This window comes from Melitaea cinxia, chromosome 21 (genome assembly GCF_905220565.1).
Source record: "Melitaea cinxia chromosome 21, ilMelCinx1.1, whole genome shotgun sequence".
In the NCBI taxonomy this organism is placed as follows: Eukaryota; Metazoa; Arthropoda; class Insecta; order Lepidoptera; family Nymphalidae; genus Melitaea; species Melitaea cinxia.
In genome coordinates, this window is record NC_059414.1 from 8584382 (window position 1) to 8604590 (window position 20209).

Genomic DNA, 20209 nt, shown 5'->3' on the forward strand with positions numbered 1-20209 from the left:
TAAAGAAAATAAGTAAAGCGCTACATGACACTCATATCTTATCGGAACCACTCTATTGATCACTCATCATTATATCGCGGACGACTCGCCTTATACGGACGATCGTACTACCTTTATTGTCCAATTTAACGTGTAGACGTGTACGATTTTATAGGCGCGATGTTACCGGTGAAGTCATAATGTGTGCCGTATAAAAATAGAAATACAGTGTTTGCAGGAAAATAGTATCAATAACAAAAGTGTTGTGGTTTGTTATCGAGCGGAAATGGCGGCTAAATCGCCTACAACTAGTGTGAAGTCGCGAGAGATGATCGGCGAGACCACGTTCAGTAAGCGGCGCGAGGTTTTCGAAAAGCACGACACTGTGATTTTGCCCCTACCTTCCTCGACCTCACCGATTCCGACGTACAGGGAAGTAGAACCGATCATTACTACTAACCACGGAATAACGACGTCTAATTTTAAACGCAACACTCCCGGCTATTCCAGCATGCGCGAAACGAGGAACGAAGATCGACAATACGAATATCGACCACGAAAATATTCCGACAATTTTACATCCGAACTCAATCAAAGTGACGATGTTGACAACAGATACAACATGGCTGAAAGAAATAGACGGCTATCGAAGTTACGACGAGACTTTTTAAAGTCAAACCTCCACGAACCGGGAGAAAACACACTTACTCGGAGCGGCGTCCGCGCCTCTCTCCCTACGACTAGTACAGTGTCGGCAATAAAGTACAAACTTGAAAATCTTAATATTCATAAATTTCCATTTGCCGAACCGTACTCGACACCGACACCTGTTCGCCGCGTTGTTGTTGACTTAGGATCTCCAGATGAAAAAGATGGCGAAGGTGAAAATGTAGAAAAGAATGAAAAACATCAAAGTTTACCAAATCATTCACCAAGTTCTCCAAAATTCGATCATCAAAAAGTTTATGAGGAATTAGTGAAACGGTATTCGCCACAACGTAAACCCGTGAACTGGAACTTACCGCCAACGAAACCAAAAGTTGTGGGTTCAGTTCCGAAATCTACATCGAGTGCTGGTGATAGCATTGATAGCACTGATAAGAAAGATGCTGAAGAAACGGACGATGTCTTTGAGAAAAAGGAAAATCAAAATGTCACGAATAATATATCCGACGAGAAACCAATAGAGAATGTTAAAACAAACGTGGAAAATATACAAAACGGGCCCGAAAACAGTCAAAATAAGAATAATACAAGTAAGAAAGAAAATATCAGTAAAACTAACGACTCGAAAGTGTCTTTATCGGAATTAGAAGAAAATGACTACGTACCGGAACTATCAACAATTACACGACAATTAAGTAAAGAGTCTGCGAAGAAAGTAAAAGTCGAAAGTGATTTAACAATTCCAGCCTTGATTGAAAAAATTACCGCGGAGGGTGAAAAAATACAAAACCATAAAGGCGACGGTAAGAAAGTCAAGCGAAAGAGAAGTTTCCTAGACAAACTTCTTGGTCGTAACAAAGGAGTTAAAAAAGAAATACATTAAAATACCGTTGTAATAAGACCCTGCCAAAGATTTTATTTCGGTTAATTACTCAAAGTTAATTGTTCTATTGTTAAATGTATAAACTTTCAAAACCATTTTTATTATAATGATGATGGAAAATAACTTGAAATACTATTTCCAAGGTAGGTCCGGCTTTAAAATGTGACGTCAGTACTTCTTATCACTTGATAAAAATTGAAAAAATACATATAGAAATAAAAAATTATATTACTTTCAGATATGTGTAATAATTATATTGGCATACAAGCTAACGACTGCTTCCTCAATTTTTTATCTTAATGCAATAGGTTATCTAAGCTTGATAATTTGTAAGTATGTGCCATGTGATGATGGACACTCCCTATCGAGCGAAATATTCTCTACTGACGACATTTTGATTTATAAAGTACATCGAACTTTTTCTACACAACAATATACCTTTTTGTTGAAGTTTGAAAGAATAAAATAAAATAATTTAATTATTATTTTGAACATAGTTATTTATTAAATTCTAGATTTATTAGTTTCCTGTTTAAGTTGCCGTTTCAAATGAATCACGTTGTTTTGCATTTGATAATTTAATATTATTTTTCATATTTTATTGTATGTTTTTTTTGTGACTGCATGGGAAATTTATGTTAAAACGGTCTTATTGTCTAATGTTTATATTATAGACTTGTGTATATGTTTGAATGTAAATAGTATTATTTTTTAATTGTCATTCTCCTAAAACATTACTTATTGACTTGGTTTAAGAAAATTAGTATTTGCTAGATGTTATAAGCAAAATTATTTTAATTATTAAATGTTACTAAAATATTATGTGATTATTATTATTATTACAAAATGTACAATATTTAATTAAATAATTTTATAAGGAAAACAAATTGAAATAAATATAATTAAGGATATGTTGTTTGAGGGACAAATACAAACTTAAAAATATATTATATTATAATGTATAAAATATATTAATTATTGTGATATATAAATTTATTGGGAGCTAAATAACCTATTGTTATTAATAAGGTAAGTAAGTACATATCCTAAAAATAACTTGTCTTTTTGCGTAGATATATGCTCGACTGATTTGGAGGTTTTTGTCCTTGTTCTTCTTATTTAAGTCAATATGCGACTTTCAAGTACAGGTTTTTTAAAACAAAAAAATATTTTTTAAAGTTGGACCAGTATATTTTGAGATTACTCAAGTTAAAAAAGAATTATGTGCTCCGACTGACCGTGTCGATCGGAGACGCGGGTTCGAACCCCACTGGAGCGGTCAATTTTTGATATGATATTCAAAAATGTTTAGAATTCCTAATGTATGGCTAACACAAAAATAAAATCGTACATAATAAGAATTATGTGGTTTCATGGGACACCAAGTAGGAACGAAGTTCCTTCGGATAGTATAGATATTATATATATTATATGAATTTATATATATTTATTATATGTATTTATATATATTTATTATATGTATATATAGATATATTTTTGCAAGTTCTTGATTTTTTTTTAATTTTGTTGATTGTATTTAAGATATAAAGCCGTATTCTAAATTTCGCCAAATACATTGTTACATCTAAAATTTATTCATAACAGTAATGACTAAAAATACAATGAACGGTAAATGTTAGTACACATTAAAAAAATTCAAATTATTAAAGAAATTCCTTTTCAGTTTTATAATATTTATAAGGCTTTAAAAAATGTCGCTTTATCGAAATAAGTAGCATTATCTAAAGCTAAACTTGTGTTCGTGAAAATCTGTGTTCTGTTATGCCATATTATGAGTCGAGTTAAATATCTTGTTACTAAGATACACAAATGTATATTAGAAATGTATCTTCAGATTAACTGATATCCATCCTAAGATTTGGAAGGAATGTGTAATAATAAGACGCCGCGTTGGCGCGGCGCAACGGTCACAGCAGTGGTTTGTGGCTGTTGCGCTGGAGGTTACGGGTTGGATCCGTGCACATGACAAACATTTGTTTTGGTCATACGTAAGTTTGCCTTGGTTTGGGTGTTTTTGCAGTCCTTGTGGGTCGGACCGTGCCTCGGAGAGCACGTTAAGCCTCGGTCCCGGCTGTTATCATGTACACCTGATAGCGATTGTTATAAAATATATATTCGCCAACCCGCATTGGAGCAGCGTAGTGGATAAGCTCTGACCCTTCCACTACATGGAGAAAGAGGCCTATGCCCAGAAGCGGGATATTTCAGGCTGAAGCGAACGAACGAATAATATGACCGTAAAACCTCATTCGTATAAGTGTCATTAGTAATTAAATACATGAAAACAGTACCTATCGTACGTATTGCGCTGACCTAATTACGATACGCGCCTAGGCACAGGCAACATGACCACAAAAAATGTTTATCATTCAATTTGTATAAATTTTTCCTGTATAAAATTATTAAATAATTGGACAAGTTCTTTGTGTACAATATTGATATATTAAAGCCTATAGGTAGTATGTAAAACGTCTTAGCAAAAAAAGCAATATCTATAACAGTTAAACACATTTTTTTACTAACAAAAAATATGAATAAAATGTTTATATTTTATCTACTAGAGAAGTATGTTTAGATACCATGCCTATGCCAAAGTTTTTTAATCGAAAGGTGGTGTGTGTCAATTGGTCAAATTTAAATTCATTTGAGTTCTAACAACTACTTTTCGAGTTATATCTAATAATGCGTTTTTACTTGATGCTTTTTTCGTCGACCTACGTTGTATTATACCACATAACTTTCTACTGGATGTACCGATTTTGATAATTCTTTTTTTGTTGGAAAGGGGATATCCCTGGTTCGGTACCATGATAAGGAAACCAGGATCTGATGATGGAATCCCAGAGAAAACGAGGGAAACTCTCGAAAATTCGCAATAACTTTTTACTGGGTGTACCGATTTTGATAATTTTTAATTTAATCAAAAGCTGATGTTTATGTGATGTGGCCACATTTAAATTTTATCGAGATCTGATAACTACTTTTTGAGTAATCTTTGATAACGCGTAGTTACTTGACTATTTTTTCTTGTTGTTGTATTACTTGTCGATGTAATTGAAGTCGGTTTTTTTTTCATTTGTCTGCAAACACAATTATATATATTTTTATATCTAATAAAGAAATACTTTTCATATAAATAATAAATAATAATATAATATTAATATAATGAAATAAATAAGGTAGTTATGTTCAGGTGGAATCAATTAAAGTAACTTAAAAATAATACAATTTATTATCGATTTATAATTTTACCTCTATATTTATAGATTAATAAAATAAATATTGTAAATGAATATCACATAACAATAAATAAAATTTTACTAAATACTAATTTAATAATATTATAAATTTTTCTAATAGATTGACTATTTTCTTTCATTATTAAGTATTAACTATTCTTTTTTACATCTGGATCAAGTTGTCTTACTGCAGCTTCGAGTGAGAAAAGGTGATCATCTATAACACCTGGAAACAGCTGTCTCATTGCCTTTGCCAAGTTATAAATATATTCTTTATTCGTACCACTTGGGCCTTTACAACTTATTACTTGTTTTGCAATATCCCCTATTGAAGCCGGACCTGAAATGACAATAATTGAAATACAGTTTCATATTCAAAGTATTATAGCTCTTATATCTTAGCCCTTTTTTCTCTCTCTTTCTCTTTCTATTAGTATATCAGATAATTCAAAGTTATTAGGTAGGTAACATTTTTAGATTGTAATGGAACAGAGGATATTAAATGTACATAAAGTAATTTAATTGAACCAGTGGTGTGCTAGAATAGAAACCATCAAGTCTAGCTATGATGATATAATATCTCTGCAATAATAAATATCTTTATATCTATACATTTTTTGTAAAAAAAAATTATTAATTATATTTTGATTTAGTAATGAGGCTTGCTCTCAAAGTAGCAAAAGACTAGCTTAATCCATACTGTTCCAATGCGATATAGCCTATAGTTTTTCTACCACAAGTAGCAATATCTTTCTGGTATCTATGATAACAACTAAGACCGACATTTCCACATGCTTTAAAGTAATGTGAGGAAAAATATAATGACATACCCCATGACAAGAAATACTTTTATAAAGGGTCATTCAAATATTACGTAAACATCAAAGGGGGTTGGGCATCTATGTTTTGCTTATTTTTGATGACATGGGGTCGGGGGGGGGGGTCTAGACGGTGTGGTTACGTCAGCAATATTTATTTATTATTTCTGAATAGATTAAAACTATACATACCAATGTTTACGTAAGCATAGGGGGGAGAGGATAGGGTTTGCTGACTTTCGCTGACAAGGTGGAGGAGGGGGTTAAAAATTACTAAAATTCTGCTTACGTACTTGAATGACCCCTAAATATAAATATTTCCTAAGCAGGAATTGAACCCACATCTATCTATGCTTAGGCAACAAACACACCGATACACCAGAAAATTGATCAATTAATGGGTAAAGCCTTTTGCTATTACCTGCGTATGATTCGTTGTCTTTTGTAGCAACATAAAGAGTTAGACTAAATGGATCAAGACTTTCATCCTTTGGATGGAATGTGACAGTCTTCTTAGAATAACCATTCTTTTCCCGATAATCTAAATGATTTGTCACTTGTTCTTTATCCTCTTCTCCTATTTTGTATGCTACACCCCATACTTTACTGCACGGGTCTTCTGAAGGTATTAGAGTAACTACACGTCCAGGCTGGAATTTATTAAAAAAAAAATATTTAAAAGACAGCACTTTTATCTGCTTATAAATTATTTCACCATGACACTACACTTTTTCTGTCAGATTATATTCGCAAATCGAAATCCAAAGTTGTGTTGTACGTCTATAAGTAGAGTTGAAACAAGTGCAAGTATTTGTTATATCTACAACTAATAAATTATATCAGAAACTTATATGGTAATCATGTACAATCGAGGAGTGTAATTTAACCCTAACCTATCTAATTTAAGAAGTACAACGTTTAACGACAGTTTCGTTTAACAAAAAAAAAAATAACCCTAACCTATCTAACTTAAAAAGTACAACGTTTAACGACAGTTTCGTTATACAAAAAAAAAAAAAAAAATAACCCTAACCTATCCATAAATTACACTCCTCGATTGCACATAATATCCCAGATTACCTTTTCTGGTATTCCTCTGTGATCAATGCTGTGCTGATAGAATCTTCTGAGATAACCTTCAATATAACCTAAAACTTTCAACTCGTACTTAAAATCAACTTTCCATACTAAAGAACCGTATCCAAAGACCCACATTATTTGTCAAATATTTTTTTAATTGTTTTTATACATAAGTATTCATATCTTTTTGAATAATATATAAAATCCAAACTATTGAATGTTCTAATACCTAAATTATAACTGTGGCTCCACACATGGCTATTTGTGTTTGCGTATTTGCCATACTTGACAAATAACTTCCATGTGTGGAGATTTACTATTACCAAATTTATTGCCGTATTTACCTATTTGGCAAATATGGCCAATATCAAATACAGCTTACCGAACCTCTGTCGGTTTTGCAAGACACATCAAAGGCCAATATCAAAAATATGTTAAATTTTTTGATATTTGGCTCCATGTGTAGACGGTCGTATCGTCTATTTGCCCGTACGTCAAATATTTTGTCAAAAACAACAAATACTGAACAGCAAACACAAATAGCCATGTGTGGAGCCACCTTAAGCAATTGTCAAATAAAATAAATGTCATATAAATGTACAAATGACATTTACCAACATGAAAGATAATATAATAAAAATAAGGCGCGTTAAACTGCGTTTCATCGAATAGTTCCTATGGCGTTAATGTGGCAGTAATGTTTTCCAGTGTTCCCACATAATCTATAATAACTTACCTCAAAGTAAGGGTAATTTTATACACGTTTTTTAGTTATTCTAATATATTTATTATTTACTTTTATTTTGTTGCACACTAAAAACAAAAAAAAAACATACTGAATAAAGTGTAAAGGTCTTATTACTGATTATATATTTAAAAATTATTCCATTATTGTAATTTTAAAAATCAGGACGGTAATGAAAAGCATAAATAATTTAATTTTTTTTATTATAATTATGATCAGGCAAAAGATGCTCATCTAACGGACTTATACCCAAGAGATCGTCGTCATCTTCATCTTCCATATCATCTTCGTCACCAGAAGTGTCGCTATCGTCTTCCACTTCAATTATGAACCTGTCCATCTCACTGTCAATAACTTGGCCATCAGCGTAATATTTTTCTTCCAATTTTTTCACGTGCTCACATTCTTTTCTCCATTCTACTTCGGTAATCGTTGCAAATGCTTCTTCTGTAATTTGGACGATTTTATTTGCTTCCTGACCTAGGTTTTTTTCAGCAATTCGTCTTTTTAAGACACTCCATATCAGCTCGATGGGGTTTAAATCGCAGTGATAAGGTGGCCACTTTATGCCCATGCGCCTCCAACATTACATCGGCTTCATAAACAGGCGGTTGTTTGTGCTCCTTTATTATTTGAAATAGCTGGGCTTTTACCATACTTGGCAAGTAAGAAAGACCATTACTTGTTATCCAGTTTTGCATTTCTGTCTTTCTGCTTGACATTGTTGGTGCTTTGATAAGCTACACTGTGTGGTAGGAGGCGTTATCCATCACCACAATTGATTGAGGAGGCAGATTTGGTATAAGCTTTTCATTAAGCCACTTATTAAAATTCGTCTTATTCATATCGTCGTGCCGCTTGTGTCTGAGATCTGAAGATCAGTTGAGCATTGGGTATGAAACCCATAGCACCACCTGCGTGGACGATAATCCAACGTGGCCCTTTGGAGTCTGATGATAATACACCTTCTTCTTGCTCGCTTTGCCAACATTTTCCGGCGCAATATGTTGAATGTATATATGTCTCGTCCAAATATACAACTGGGCGCTGGTTTCCGAGACGATTATTTCGCAATTCTTCCAGGTATCGATAACGCCAGGCGACAATATCGTATCTCTCCATTAGAACTTTTCTTTTGGATCCACATATTTTGAAAATAAAATCCCATATCTTTCATTATTCTCCACAAAGTGGTACGACTTGCTTTGAAATTTATCTCGCTTCGCATTTCATGCAATAACTTTGTTAGAGTGGGCAACTCCTTTTTTACGGAATAAAATTCATGTATTTTATGCCTTATAGCACACCGGTCGAAGTCATCCAGTTAGATTCTTTTAGGCCGGGGGCCGGTTTTGCGTGGTGTTGAAACCTTGGTCGAAGTGCTGGCTGCGAACTCACCTTCTTTAGTGATTTTAGAAACGGTTTTTTCGGATATACCTAAAACAAAATAATTCGGTTTATTATTTTTTTTTAAATATGCGGTTTATCTATTGTCAAAGTAATACGTAAACCAACATTAGGCACAAGTGCACATGCTTGCCTAGGTCTTAAAAATAATTACCGTTAAAAAAATGTTAGTTTAAGTGAGGAAATTATTATCTGCTACTGGTAACCCTATTTGACTAACCTGTCATGGCGGCGACAAGAGCCTGAACACATCTTAAAGGAATTAATGGGGCATTATTACGTTTTTCACGTTCACAAAATGTCTTCACCTTTAACACCATCATTCTTTCACCACTTTTCAAAGTTTTGGGCATGATTTCAGTCAAAAATCAAATGAAAATAAACAAAATCTGCGGTCGCGTCTTCTCGTTGCAATGAATTTGACAGAGAGTGGAGTTCAGTGGGGCCAACATAACGCCATAGGAACTATTCGATGAAACGCACTATACACCAAAGGCCCAAAACGTCATCTATCACGACAGCTGAAAACCTGAAATTGCCATTCTACTCCACTATAGTCGTCACAAAATAAAAGGCCCGTTTTGTCATTTGACAAAAACGGTAGAAAGTATCTTGGTACGAAATTGTAAGAAACAATAAAATAATCTGTTGTGTGGGTACGGCAGTAAAGATTATAGCCACCCCCTCTCTTCCCGTGGGTATCATAAGAGGCAACTAGGGATAACACAGTTCCACTACCATTTTGGAACTTAAAAAGCCAACCGGTGACGGGATAACTATTCAACTGCTAGTTTTGAGATACACAGGCCGCATGATGGGCACCCGCCTGCCCAACATGGTGACTTTGGGCAAAACATATGAGTTCACGCCATTTTGGCGTGATCTTGTGGAGGCCTATGTCCAGCAGTGGACTGTGATAGGCTGAAATGATGATGATGATGAATAAAAGAATTATTAATGACATAGTGTTTTTAAAATATACGTACCCTAAATGCTACAACTTTGCCAACACTGCTCAACATTGCCTAAATTCAAAATATGTTAAATTATTGTAGTTGGGAATTGTTTTTAATGTCTACAGTATTACTAAAAGCAAGTCGGCAATGCATATTGCAAAACAAAAATCAAATTACATGCGAAAATATACAAATAAACTGTTAGTGTCACTTCCAAAGTCAGTCACGATACACGCGTTTTTACCGGCTCGAGCAGAAATTTCATTTTGTGAATATTTAAGGCTTATTTACTAAAGTATTATGATGTATACCAAAGATAATATGCTCTTTTATATATTTTTACTATTTTTCTGTTTAAAGTAGTATTTTAACCAGGCAAATCTTGGTCGGCAATGTTGTATTAGGTTTACGAAAAAATCGACACAACAAAGCCTTGGGATAGGGCTGATACTTTTCCGGCGTACGCTAATTGAGTGGTGTGGGCTATACTCTAGACAAGCGGGCGTCGATTTATGGGGTTTTAAGGGGAGGGTTGGAGGAAGGGAATGGGTTACTTTCTGGTATGCAAAACCCCATGGTTATGGAGATATTATGGAGACACCCATAGTTAAAGTTTTAAGATTAGAAGAAGAATTTAGAGCTATTACAATACCTTCGAGCTCCGCGTCTGACTCCACCTTAGTTCAGCTGCTGCAAAAAGTGCACTCATGCTACGTTCCGCAACTTTCACACGTTATTTTCGAACAGGAGTACGTAAAAACGATCTCGACTGCAAGATCAACAAACGATACTAACTGACGTTTAACGACTGACATGTAGACGTTTTCAAACAAAATGGCGTCACTTAGCGTTTTTCTTAGTACCTATTTAAGATGTTTTCATATGTTTAAGTAAAATACTTTGTTAGTAGGTAGTACCACAGTAGCACAAATATTACGATGCAAGTATTTTTTTTAAATTTATTCTCAATTGAAAAAGTTGTAATCAGATCTCGATGAAATTTAAATGTGATCACATGATAAACACAACTACATATGATAAAAACAGTACTGCGGTCACCAACCCGCCTGCCCAGCGTGGTGACTATGGGCAAAACACATGAGTTCACGTTATTTTTGGCGTCAACTTGTGGAGGCCTATGTCCAGCAGTGGACTGTATAGGCTGTAATGATGATGATGACATGATAAACAACGGCTTTCGATTAAATTAAAAATCATTAAAATCGGTACACCCAGTAAAAAGTTATGCGGATTTTTGAGAGTTTCCCTCGATTTCTCTGGGATTCCATAATCAGATCCTGGTTTCCTTATCATGGTACCAAACTAGGATATCTCCTTTCCACAAAAAAATAATTATATATATACATATATACGGTCGAATTGAGTAACCTCCTCCTTTTTTGAAGTCGGTTAAAAATAAAAACAAATTGACGTTTTGTAGCATTGTATTATTATCGTGTGGAGAGAACGTTAGTATGGAGAGTGATAACGAGCATTTGGGGAATTCTATAAATTACTATTATTACTGTAAACTAATAATTAAAATATATAAAAAAAAATTAAAAATGGGGGGACCGCCCTTTCATATTATTATATACATGTCCGACGAAAAGCATTCATGAAGAAGGCGTTGCGGTAGTCTAGGATAAATTTAAATTAAACTTTTCACAACAGGGGGCGTTAATGTTTACATAGTGTAAACTTAAATTAATTTCACAAAAAAAAATTAGAAGCCCTCAATGGTGATTAATATTTTGTGTGTCCACTTGTGTGTCGATTCTTGGTAGATTAAACTTACACATAAGCAAACATTTCATACCTATGTCCATTTTTTGAAGTCATGCAAGCACCAGCATCTGACCTACACCTCGCCCCACACTTCCAGGTACAATTACACTTTTAAAAGGCTTCGCACTCATATTATAACTTTCTGCAGTGGTCATTATTGAACATGTGGCGACATCTATCGCACGACTACGAACTACGTAACTTGAGAACAACTGACGTATCCTACATCGCGCTATCAAAGCAAGAACCCGAAAACAACCGTTGGGGGCGTTACCCCGCCAGACACAATAACTGTCTGGTCGGAGGATCCTCCCTTTTCGATGGGGGATGAAGAACTTCACAACCTATTCTTCACAACCCCAAACTGGTGACCCCGAGCATGAATATCAGCGCAACCTTCATCGTCCTTATCACTTCCTCAAGCTTTCGAGCAGCGATCCATACAGCCAGCCAGCATCTACGGCTACTATGGGTATCCTGACCACCAGCATGCAGCGGACGCGCATTCCTGGTCATCGCCCAACGCCTTCTCAACGACTTTGGTACAGAACACTGTACTTCGGCCGATCAGCAAGTAGAGACGTACTTCTCCCCTGGTCGACGCAGCAGTAGCCACTACGCAGCACTGCACCACTCCAACTCACTGGAGAAATGTTACTTATAAAGACGAGTAAGCTTTAGACAACACGACTGAAGCGTTACGAAACATAAGTCTCTCTCTCTCGTTCTACTTTCACTGACTTATATGTCCCTCTCAACTTCCATTCGCCTCACTCGATCATACTTTTCGTAACACTTTCATAACATATTCACCAGCTTACTCCCTAAAAGAAGCGTGCGTAAAGAAGACGTACTTAGGTAAAGCTTTAGATTAGGTAAAACCGAATTTCGGGACCGTGGGGGGATGGGGGGGGGAGAGGATGGGGAACGCTACCCCTGGTACCACTGTCACACCTCGGAACCCCATGGTTATGGAGATATCCATGGTTAAAGTTTTGAGGTTAGAAGAAGAATTTCGAAAGTTAGAGGAACGCTTGGCTCCGGCGCTACGGGAAGTGCAGCCCTTCCGCCCTTGCGTGCGAAAGCACGGCGGGCGAGGGCTGCCCTCCCTTCGCGCCTCCGCGGCACAAAAAAAAACACTCTAGGGGTAGGACAGACCAAGACCACGTGGACAGTGGGGTGCTCCGATTCGGTTTTGGGTATTTTTCGAATTTCTAAACCTATATTCTAGCACGCAATGTTACTAATTTTATTAGAATATTATGTCTGACGCGTTATTTTGTTTAAAAGTGTCGATTTGTCACACAATGCAAACAGTACGAGCTCAAAGGTATTATAATAGCTTTAAATTCTTCTTCTAACCTCAAAACTTTAACCATGGATATCTCCATAACCATGGGGTTTTGAGGTATGACAGTGTTACCTTGTATAGATTCCCCTACACCCTCCACCCTCCACACCCAAAAACCCCATAATTCGGTTTTTTTTGTACGGAGCATGAGTGAGCGTGCTTTCGCACGCAAGGGCTGCACTTCCCGTAGCGCCGGAGCCAAGCGTTCCTCTAACTTTCGAAATTCTTCTTCTAACCTCAAAACTTTAACCATGGATATCTCCATAACCATGGGGTTCCGAGGTGTGACAGTGGTACCAGGGGTAGCGTTTCCCACCCTCTCCCCCCCCAATCCCCCCACGGTCCCGAAATTCGGTTTTACCTAATCTAGATCTTAGCCCGTACTTAAAAATATCGAGTGTCGACATTTAAATTTCAATATCGAACTATCGATATATCGTCCAAAAAAGTATTACTAATAAATATCGATATTTCTAAATAATAATATCGATATTTTGATATATCGATATTTCATCAACAGTCCTATACTCCTACTTTGTACTCCTGTCTCCTATACATAGACTCCTATATCAAAGCAAGAACTCGACAACAACCGTCGGGAGGTTCATGAAGTTGGCACCCAGAATTATGAATTTATAATTTATGATAATTTCTAAATTTATAATTTATGATAATTTTTTTTTTAATACGCGCAGACGATTAAATAAAACGAAATTATCATAAATTATAAATTCGTAATTCTGGGTGCAAACTTCATGAACCTACCGTCGGGGCCATGGAGCATAGAGAAAATGCTCCATGGTCTGGCCGGAGGATCTCCCTCACAGAACATATATACCCTAAACGGGAAGAACGACAAGTTCATAGAGTGTAATTGCCTACATAGAAGCACACTAGCGCTGCACTTGCTGCCATCGGTAACTATTCGATACCGCGGGAAATTCGAATTGTATTTATCTTTAATAGGTTTTAATACGGAAATTTCAAGAGGCGTAAGAGAAATTAGTATTTTTTTTTCCCTAACGCCTTTAGAATTTCCCGGTATCGTTATTAAAGGGTAAAGGGTAATGAATGATACCAGTTTTTTAAACATTTTTTAGTATATTTACTTTTCGTATCAACGATTTTTTTGATGCATCATTAACAAATTCTCGATTTTTTAAGGTGCAAAACCGTTTCAGGCAGATTTCGATTGTGCTTTTCATTATGTTTATGTAATTTATATCCTTGTGTTCATTACACCCCTTCAGCCAATCTTTATTTAAATAATCACATTTATTTTTTAGGTTATTTTTTATTTTTCTTTTATGTGAATTTTCATTTAAATAATTATTAATAATGTTTGCAGCATTTTCCACCATTTTGCAGAAACTTGGCTGGATATATTTTAAATAAAATTTTACATCGTCGTATTCCTTAAAAGATGTAAATAGATGGAATACCTCAGTGTTTGGATCAGCAAACATGATTTTTTTACAGGGCTCACAGTTTACTGCCATCTTTTTAGCAATAAAGCCACACACATATGCACATGCTTGCATTTCTCCAGAACACTGAGGTATATCAAACTCTTCTACACCTTCAAAAGTAGACTTTATAGATAACATTTCCGCTGGTAAAGGTGTAGAAGAGTTTGCATTATTTTTTGCTGGTTCACCTTTTTCAAGGAATACTTTAAAATTACTTAAAATATCATATTTATCATCCAGACAGTTACTGTTTTTATTATTATTAATTAAATTGGTAATTATACTAGTTTTTAATGCTGCAATAAATTGAACTGAAGTGGGGTTTGGATTACAACCACAATTGCTTCGAATGCACCCGAAACAGTTTTCTAAAGGATCTTGATTGAGCCTTCGGACACATAATGTGTGGACATTATATTTTTTTAAATTTTTATAAATTCGCTCAACTGCGTTTATCGTCCTCAACCAGCCTTCTTGAGATGGGGGCTTACTCCTAGCTCCTAAAAACTTTATGGTTGAGAAAAATTCTCTCATTTTGCAAAAAAGTTCAAAATGAGGACTGGTTGAGGACATGTTGGTCAAATATTTTTTCCCCCTTTTTATGTCCGGCGTATCCCCATTCATGGAATCAAATAGTTTGTCCATATTTGATACAATTGTAGCAGTGCCTGCGGCATCTTGTGGTAATTCATCTGGAAGTAAAAATTAAACATCACGTATTAAAAGGTGTATCTACAATTAACATGACATGACATTCTAACCCATTATCTTTATACATATTTCCTTACTGATATTATCAATGTGAAATGATGAAATCTAGCATGGAGATAGTTATAGCTTATATATGATGATAGTTAGTTAGGTTTAGTCCTTACATTGTTAGTCATTCTTGAGTTCTTGTCATTTTTGTTTAAATGCAAGTGTGTAGGGGAAAAAGAATAGGTAAATAACACAAACTAAATAGATAGATTTTGAAACTTACTCTGGGCTACTTTGGCAAATAATCCTGCTGCAACCGAATGGCTTAAAACTTGAGCAGCTAGCCGTACTTTCATTTTCTGTTTGCCATTCGGTTGCAGATGTTGCTGGGTCAATGCTGGAGCAAATACAAAGTTTTGGTTGTTTTTCTCCAAATTATAGAATTCTTCTATATGGCTCCATTTAGCTACGCCTGCAAAAGAAAATAATAAAATAAATTAATATATTGGTAAGTTGAGATGTTAAAAAAGAAATGAATACTGATTAAATGTTGTGGAATGGTTCGTGTTTATATTATTAGCTATACTTTACAATAGCATTTAGATACAAGAACGTTTTTGGAAATAAATATCTACAAATATTATTAGTTTTTTCTGACACCTGAAGTGGTTTGAAGATCAAACTCAGTGGCTTGCTATAGGAGAGGTCTATGTCTAGCAGTGGACGAACATGGGCAGATGATGATGAACTATATACAAATAATTATATAATTTTTGATAAAAAATTAAGGGTATACATCTCCCAATCCCTTAGAGGACACCCCAGGCATTCTGTACCAAAATATAAACATACTAGCTGACCCCGCAAACGTTGTTTTGCCATATATTTTATTAACCTTCTCAATCCCACCTTATAACTTAGGGGAATAAAAAATAGATGTTGGCTGATTCTCAGATACCGATACGCACACAAAATTTCTTGAATCGGTCAAGCCGTTTCGGAGGAGTTTAACTACAAACACAGCGACACGAGAATTTTGTATATTAGATTACATAAACCGATACCAACCTAAACTTTGTTGACCTTCTATTTGGACATCTTGTAAAAATTGTATATTATGCTTTAAAAAATTATTTCTAAAGCATTTTAGAAGGTGGGGTGGGTCCAAGATAGTCACAATTTCATGTCCCTCATGGTAAAAGAATGGTTGATCTGTCGATGATCCTAAGCAGTTTATTGCCCGTAAATTGACGCCATCCAAATCACATACGACGCCAATTACTTCCAATCCAGCACCAAAACAAGCACTTAAGACCTGAAAATTAATAATTTTTTTGTTAATGTCCATGTTATTGTTTCCATGAAATTAATTGAAAAACTATCTAAGACATAGATGCATCTCTATGCCACATCTCCCCTGAAAATCTACTGATTGTCACGACAGCTATTGCAATTTCAAATTTTTGTTAGTTGATGAAATACATATGATACAACATATAAGGTGCTATGAAAATATATGCAACCGCTGCAATGTGATAAAGTATTGAGTATATAATAATAATAATTTATTTTCAGGCCATATAGCCGAACTTTGTTAGTAACAATATTCTTATGTTCTGTGTTAGTATTTAAATAACAAAAATAAAGCTAAATTAAATTAATATTTTCTAACTGGGGTCGAGCAAAGCCTCCCCATCCGGGCAGCTAACACTACTGTACCTGATTAGTTTTTGAATTTTTCTAGCATCATTTAGTTTTTCATGATCTACTTACATACATACATATATAAGTAAATGTTCAGTTAGTTAGCTTATTTTATATTTTTTTAACTGCTCCGGAGCCCGAAATTTCTTTACTATTATATAAGGTCTAAGTTAATGTGCCAAACAAAAGATAGACCTACCTCCTTGATGAGTACAGCTAATCTGTCGGCTGTAACGCAGGCTCCAGAAAAATAAAAGGCTATCGGCTGTTTCCAAGCTTTTCTTATTCCAATAGCCATAAACGTTAGCGCATGACTTGCGATTTCTTGAGTTCGGCCTTGGGTAGCATGGTCTTGATAGCCGTCTAATTGATCCAGTTTTGTATTATAGCTTAAGTTTTTTCTTATTGACATTTCGTCAAAGGCTATAATACATAAATTATCACTGATTGATCTTTGTTTTGTAATTTCTTTAATAGTTTCAATCACTTGATCGTTTATTCCGCACAGTATTGGTATTTTGTTTAATAATGCCTTGAGTGAACTCACACTAGGCAAACAGAATAGTTTTCTTAATAACCTGTAGCATGAGTTAGACTTTTTATATATACTTAAAGCTAAAACTTTGTCATCTAGTGACCATCTCCTACCAGTCAATTTTCTCGGCCCATTTTTCAGTTGGCTTTGCAACAATAAATAAAGTGAACTGCTAAGTTTGCTTTTAATAATATTGTTCACCGCATCACTATTGTGTAAAGAACTTAAAACATCTCTTTTGCACATTTTAATGTTTTTTAATTTTCTTCGAAGTCTTAAGATTTCAGTTAAATTTCTTCTGCATTTTTTATAAAGTTTCTGTTTTCTGGGAGTGAGTTCTTTAATTCTTTCCACGTCTAAATCTTTAAGCACACCTTTTCCTTTGCTTGATTCCTGTAAAAAAAACATGTCAGAGGTTACACTACCTTTAATGTCAGATCATGATCCCACAACACGCACTATGTCTTTAGATAATTTGTTCCTAATTAATAGCAACTGGTGTAAATGTGTATTATTACACCAGTTGATAGTGTTATTGATATTGGTGGGTGATATTTTTTTTCTATCGTATCTCGTTTTTGCGTTCCCATTGGAATTTCACAAAATATTGCACATCTAGACCCTAAAAAGAACCTACACACTAATGTGAAAAAAAAAATAACATTTGTATCTTTCCAACATCTGATCATATGACAGAAGCGACTGATAGCAGATACTATCTATCTATAGATATTATATTACCTTTGTCAAATCTGGGCTCTGAAGATTAAATTCAGTGACATGTTCTGTGGGCTTAGAACATTGAGATGTACTGGGGGTAGCTTCCATGTCCATTTGCATCGTGGTTGTTTGACACTGAAACATTTTATGCATATTGATTAATTTTCCATTTCATGAAATGTTATATTATAATATTTGCAAGTTATATGCAAGTAAAACTATAATATATATGTAAACAAAGTGCGTGACACTTCATTTAAGTAGTTATTAATATAATTTGTAATTGTTCTTTGATGGATATTTGATCTGCGAATTGGTTGCTATGGAGCTGTTATTTTCATATTAAACGATTGTAAGAATTATATTGTAATTGTAAATATATAAATAATAGTTATTATTAAGAACTGGTGAAGCAATAGCTTTAAATGTTGTTTCTCTTTTCAGGTTAGTTTGTAAATAATTTAATAATAAATAATATTTTGTAAAATTAGTTTATATGCAAAATAAAAAAACTTCTCTTTTCAGAGCAACACAATTATTGTTTTACTGTTCAAAATATACAAGAATAATTATAAAATAAAACATTATATATATTATAGTTTTCCACAAATAATTAGATTATATATGTTGCAGTAAGATAGATACATCCTTAATATAGTTATATACCTTCGGATACAATTATGTACTGCAACATACTTATACGAAAGTGGTTTATTATTAACTTAGGATACTCTTTAAATATTTGAAATCAATTTCCTCTGAATCTACTGCACTTTAGTTAAATAAGTTCTTACCCATCAAAGATGAAGTTTATACATATTTATATGGTTTTTTCCACTTACAATTATTTATATAGGGCTGTGGCAATTATTTCATCAATATAAAAGAGAGCATCAGTACTTGACAATTTTTAAGTTTTATTTTTTATTTTATTTTATAGTTTGCAATGAATGTTACATTATAGATAGATAAAGTATAGACCTCAGAAATTTTTGAATTTAAATAACCTGTTTAATACATAACAAACACTCACTTGAGTTTCTTGTACTTCTTTAAGTTGATGATCATGTCGTAACTGGGCTAAAATATTTTGAGCTTCAGTTGGAATGGCGAACTTATTCAGTCTTGTTTTGGCACTGCTTGTAAATGATGAATCATCAAAATGATTGCCACAAAGCATTATATGCTGTTTGTATAGCTTCACCAAGGATTCATCCGTAGTCCAATCATCATTAGGATAACAAAATTTTGCCCAGACTCTTGCCCTGTAAAACATGTTTTTGTAAAAAAACTTGAAAAGAAAGTTGTGTAACAAATGTTTAACTTTAATAATAATAAGAATAAGGTTTCTGCTACAAGGGTTCCGTAAATGTATTATATTGTGTAAATTTTTGTAGATTTTTAGATTATTTTTAGATTAAGATTAGTTGCACTGAGTTGGTTTTGCCAGTTCTTCTCAGTGGACAAGTTTTGGAACCGGTAGTAAAGTTCATTTGACGTTCAATAAGATACTTTAATGTACAACATTGAATAAAAATATTTTAAGTTTATTTTAAACGTAATTTAGTGCATTGACTTACTTCAGAGATCCATGCATCGACGGGAGTGGAAACCTATGAAAGGTCAAAGAAGAGTTTTCCTTTGAGGTTAAACCGCATTTAGCGCACTTTACACTACTTTTTCCAGCCATTGTGGAAAAACACCACAAAAGCGTCAATTCGCACAAAAGAAAAACAGGAAAAGCGTCAATTCGCACAAAAGAAAAACAGGAAAAGCGTCAATTTCGCACGAGAAAAACAACACAAAGCGTCAATTCCGCACAAGAGAATAACAACACAAAGCGTCAATTCCGCACAAGAGAATAACAATACAAAGCGTCAATTTCGCACAGTAGATTGTGATTCATGATTATTAAATTTAAAATGAAAACACAAACAAAAACAAACCAGCAATTTCACAAAACAGTTGAGAGCTCAGTATTCAAAAGACAACAGAAGTTATCAGAATTGCCCTCTCTTAAAAATAAGTTCAACCATCATAATTTAAATGAATGGATGATTTTTTTGTAGTAATACAATCTAAAAAAGTATACCTTATGTAAAAGGAATAAAATTAAAAAAGGAATTAATTAAATTATGGTATTGATTTA

At 34.2% G+C, this 20209-nt stretch overlaps 3 protein-coding genes and 1 pseudogene across 3 annotated transcripts; 1 reads left to right on the plus strand and 3 right to left on the minus strand.

The window, feature by feature from the left end:
• Positions 1 to 208: 208 nt before the first annotated feature.
• Positions 209 to 2350, plus strand: LOC123663898. Its single transcript, XM_045598544.1, has one exon. The coding sequence runs from the start codon at positions 266 to 268 to the stop codon at positions 1526 to 1528; it is 1263 nt and encodes a 420-aa protein (XP_045454500.1). The 5' UTR covers positions 209 to 265; the 3' UTR covers positions 1529 to 2350.
• Positions 2351 to 4849: 2499 nt separating this feature from the next.
• LOC123663915 (putative glutathione-specific gamma-glutamylcyclotransferase 2) lies at positions 4850 to 7271 on the minus strand. Its single transcript, XM_045598559.1, has 4 exons — positions 7246 to 7271; positions 6687 to 6926; positions 6028 to 6256; positions 4850 to 5128 (listed from the first exon to the last, which is right to left on the minus strand). Exons 2-4 carry the CDS (start codon positions 6819 to 6821, stop codon positions 4938 to 4940), a joined length of 555 nt encoding a protein of 184 aa, XP_045454515.1. The 5' UTR covers positions 6822 to 6926; positions 7246 to 7271; the 3' UTR covers positions 4850 to 4937.
• Positions 7272 to 7617: 346 nt separating this feature from the next.
• On the minus strand, positions 7618 to 8276 carry LOC123664049 (annotated as a pseudogene).
• An 8832-nt stretch (positions 8277 to 17108) lies between these two features.
• On the minus strand, positions 17109 to 19312 carry LOC123664292. Its single transcript, XM_045598883.1, has 4 exons — positions 19094 to 19312; positions 18082 to 18195; positions 17542 to 17733; positions 17109 to 17168 (listed from the first exon to the last, which is right to left on the minus strand). Exons 1-4 carry the CDS (start codon positions 19238 to 19240, stop codon positions 17109 to 17111), a joined length of 513 nt encoding a protein of 170 aa, XP_045454839.1. The 5' UTR covers positions 19241 to 19312.
• Between the last annotated feature and the right edge of the window lie 897 nt (positions 19313 to 20209).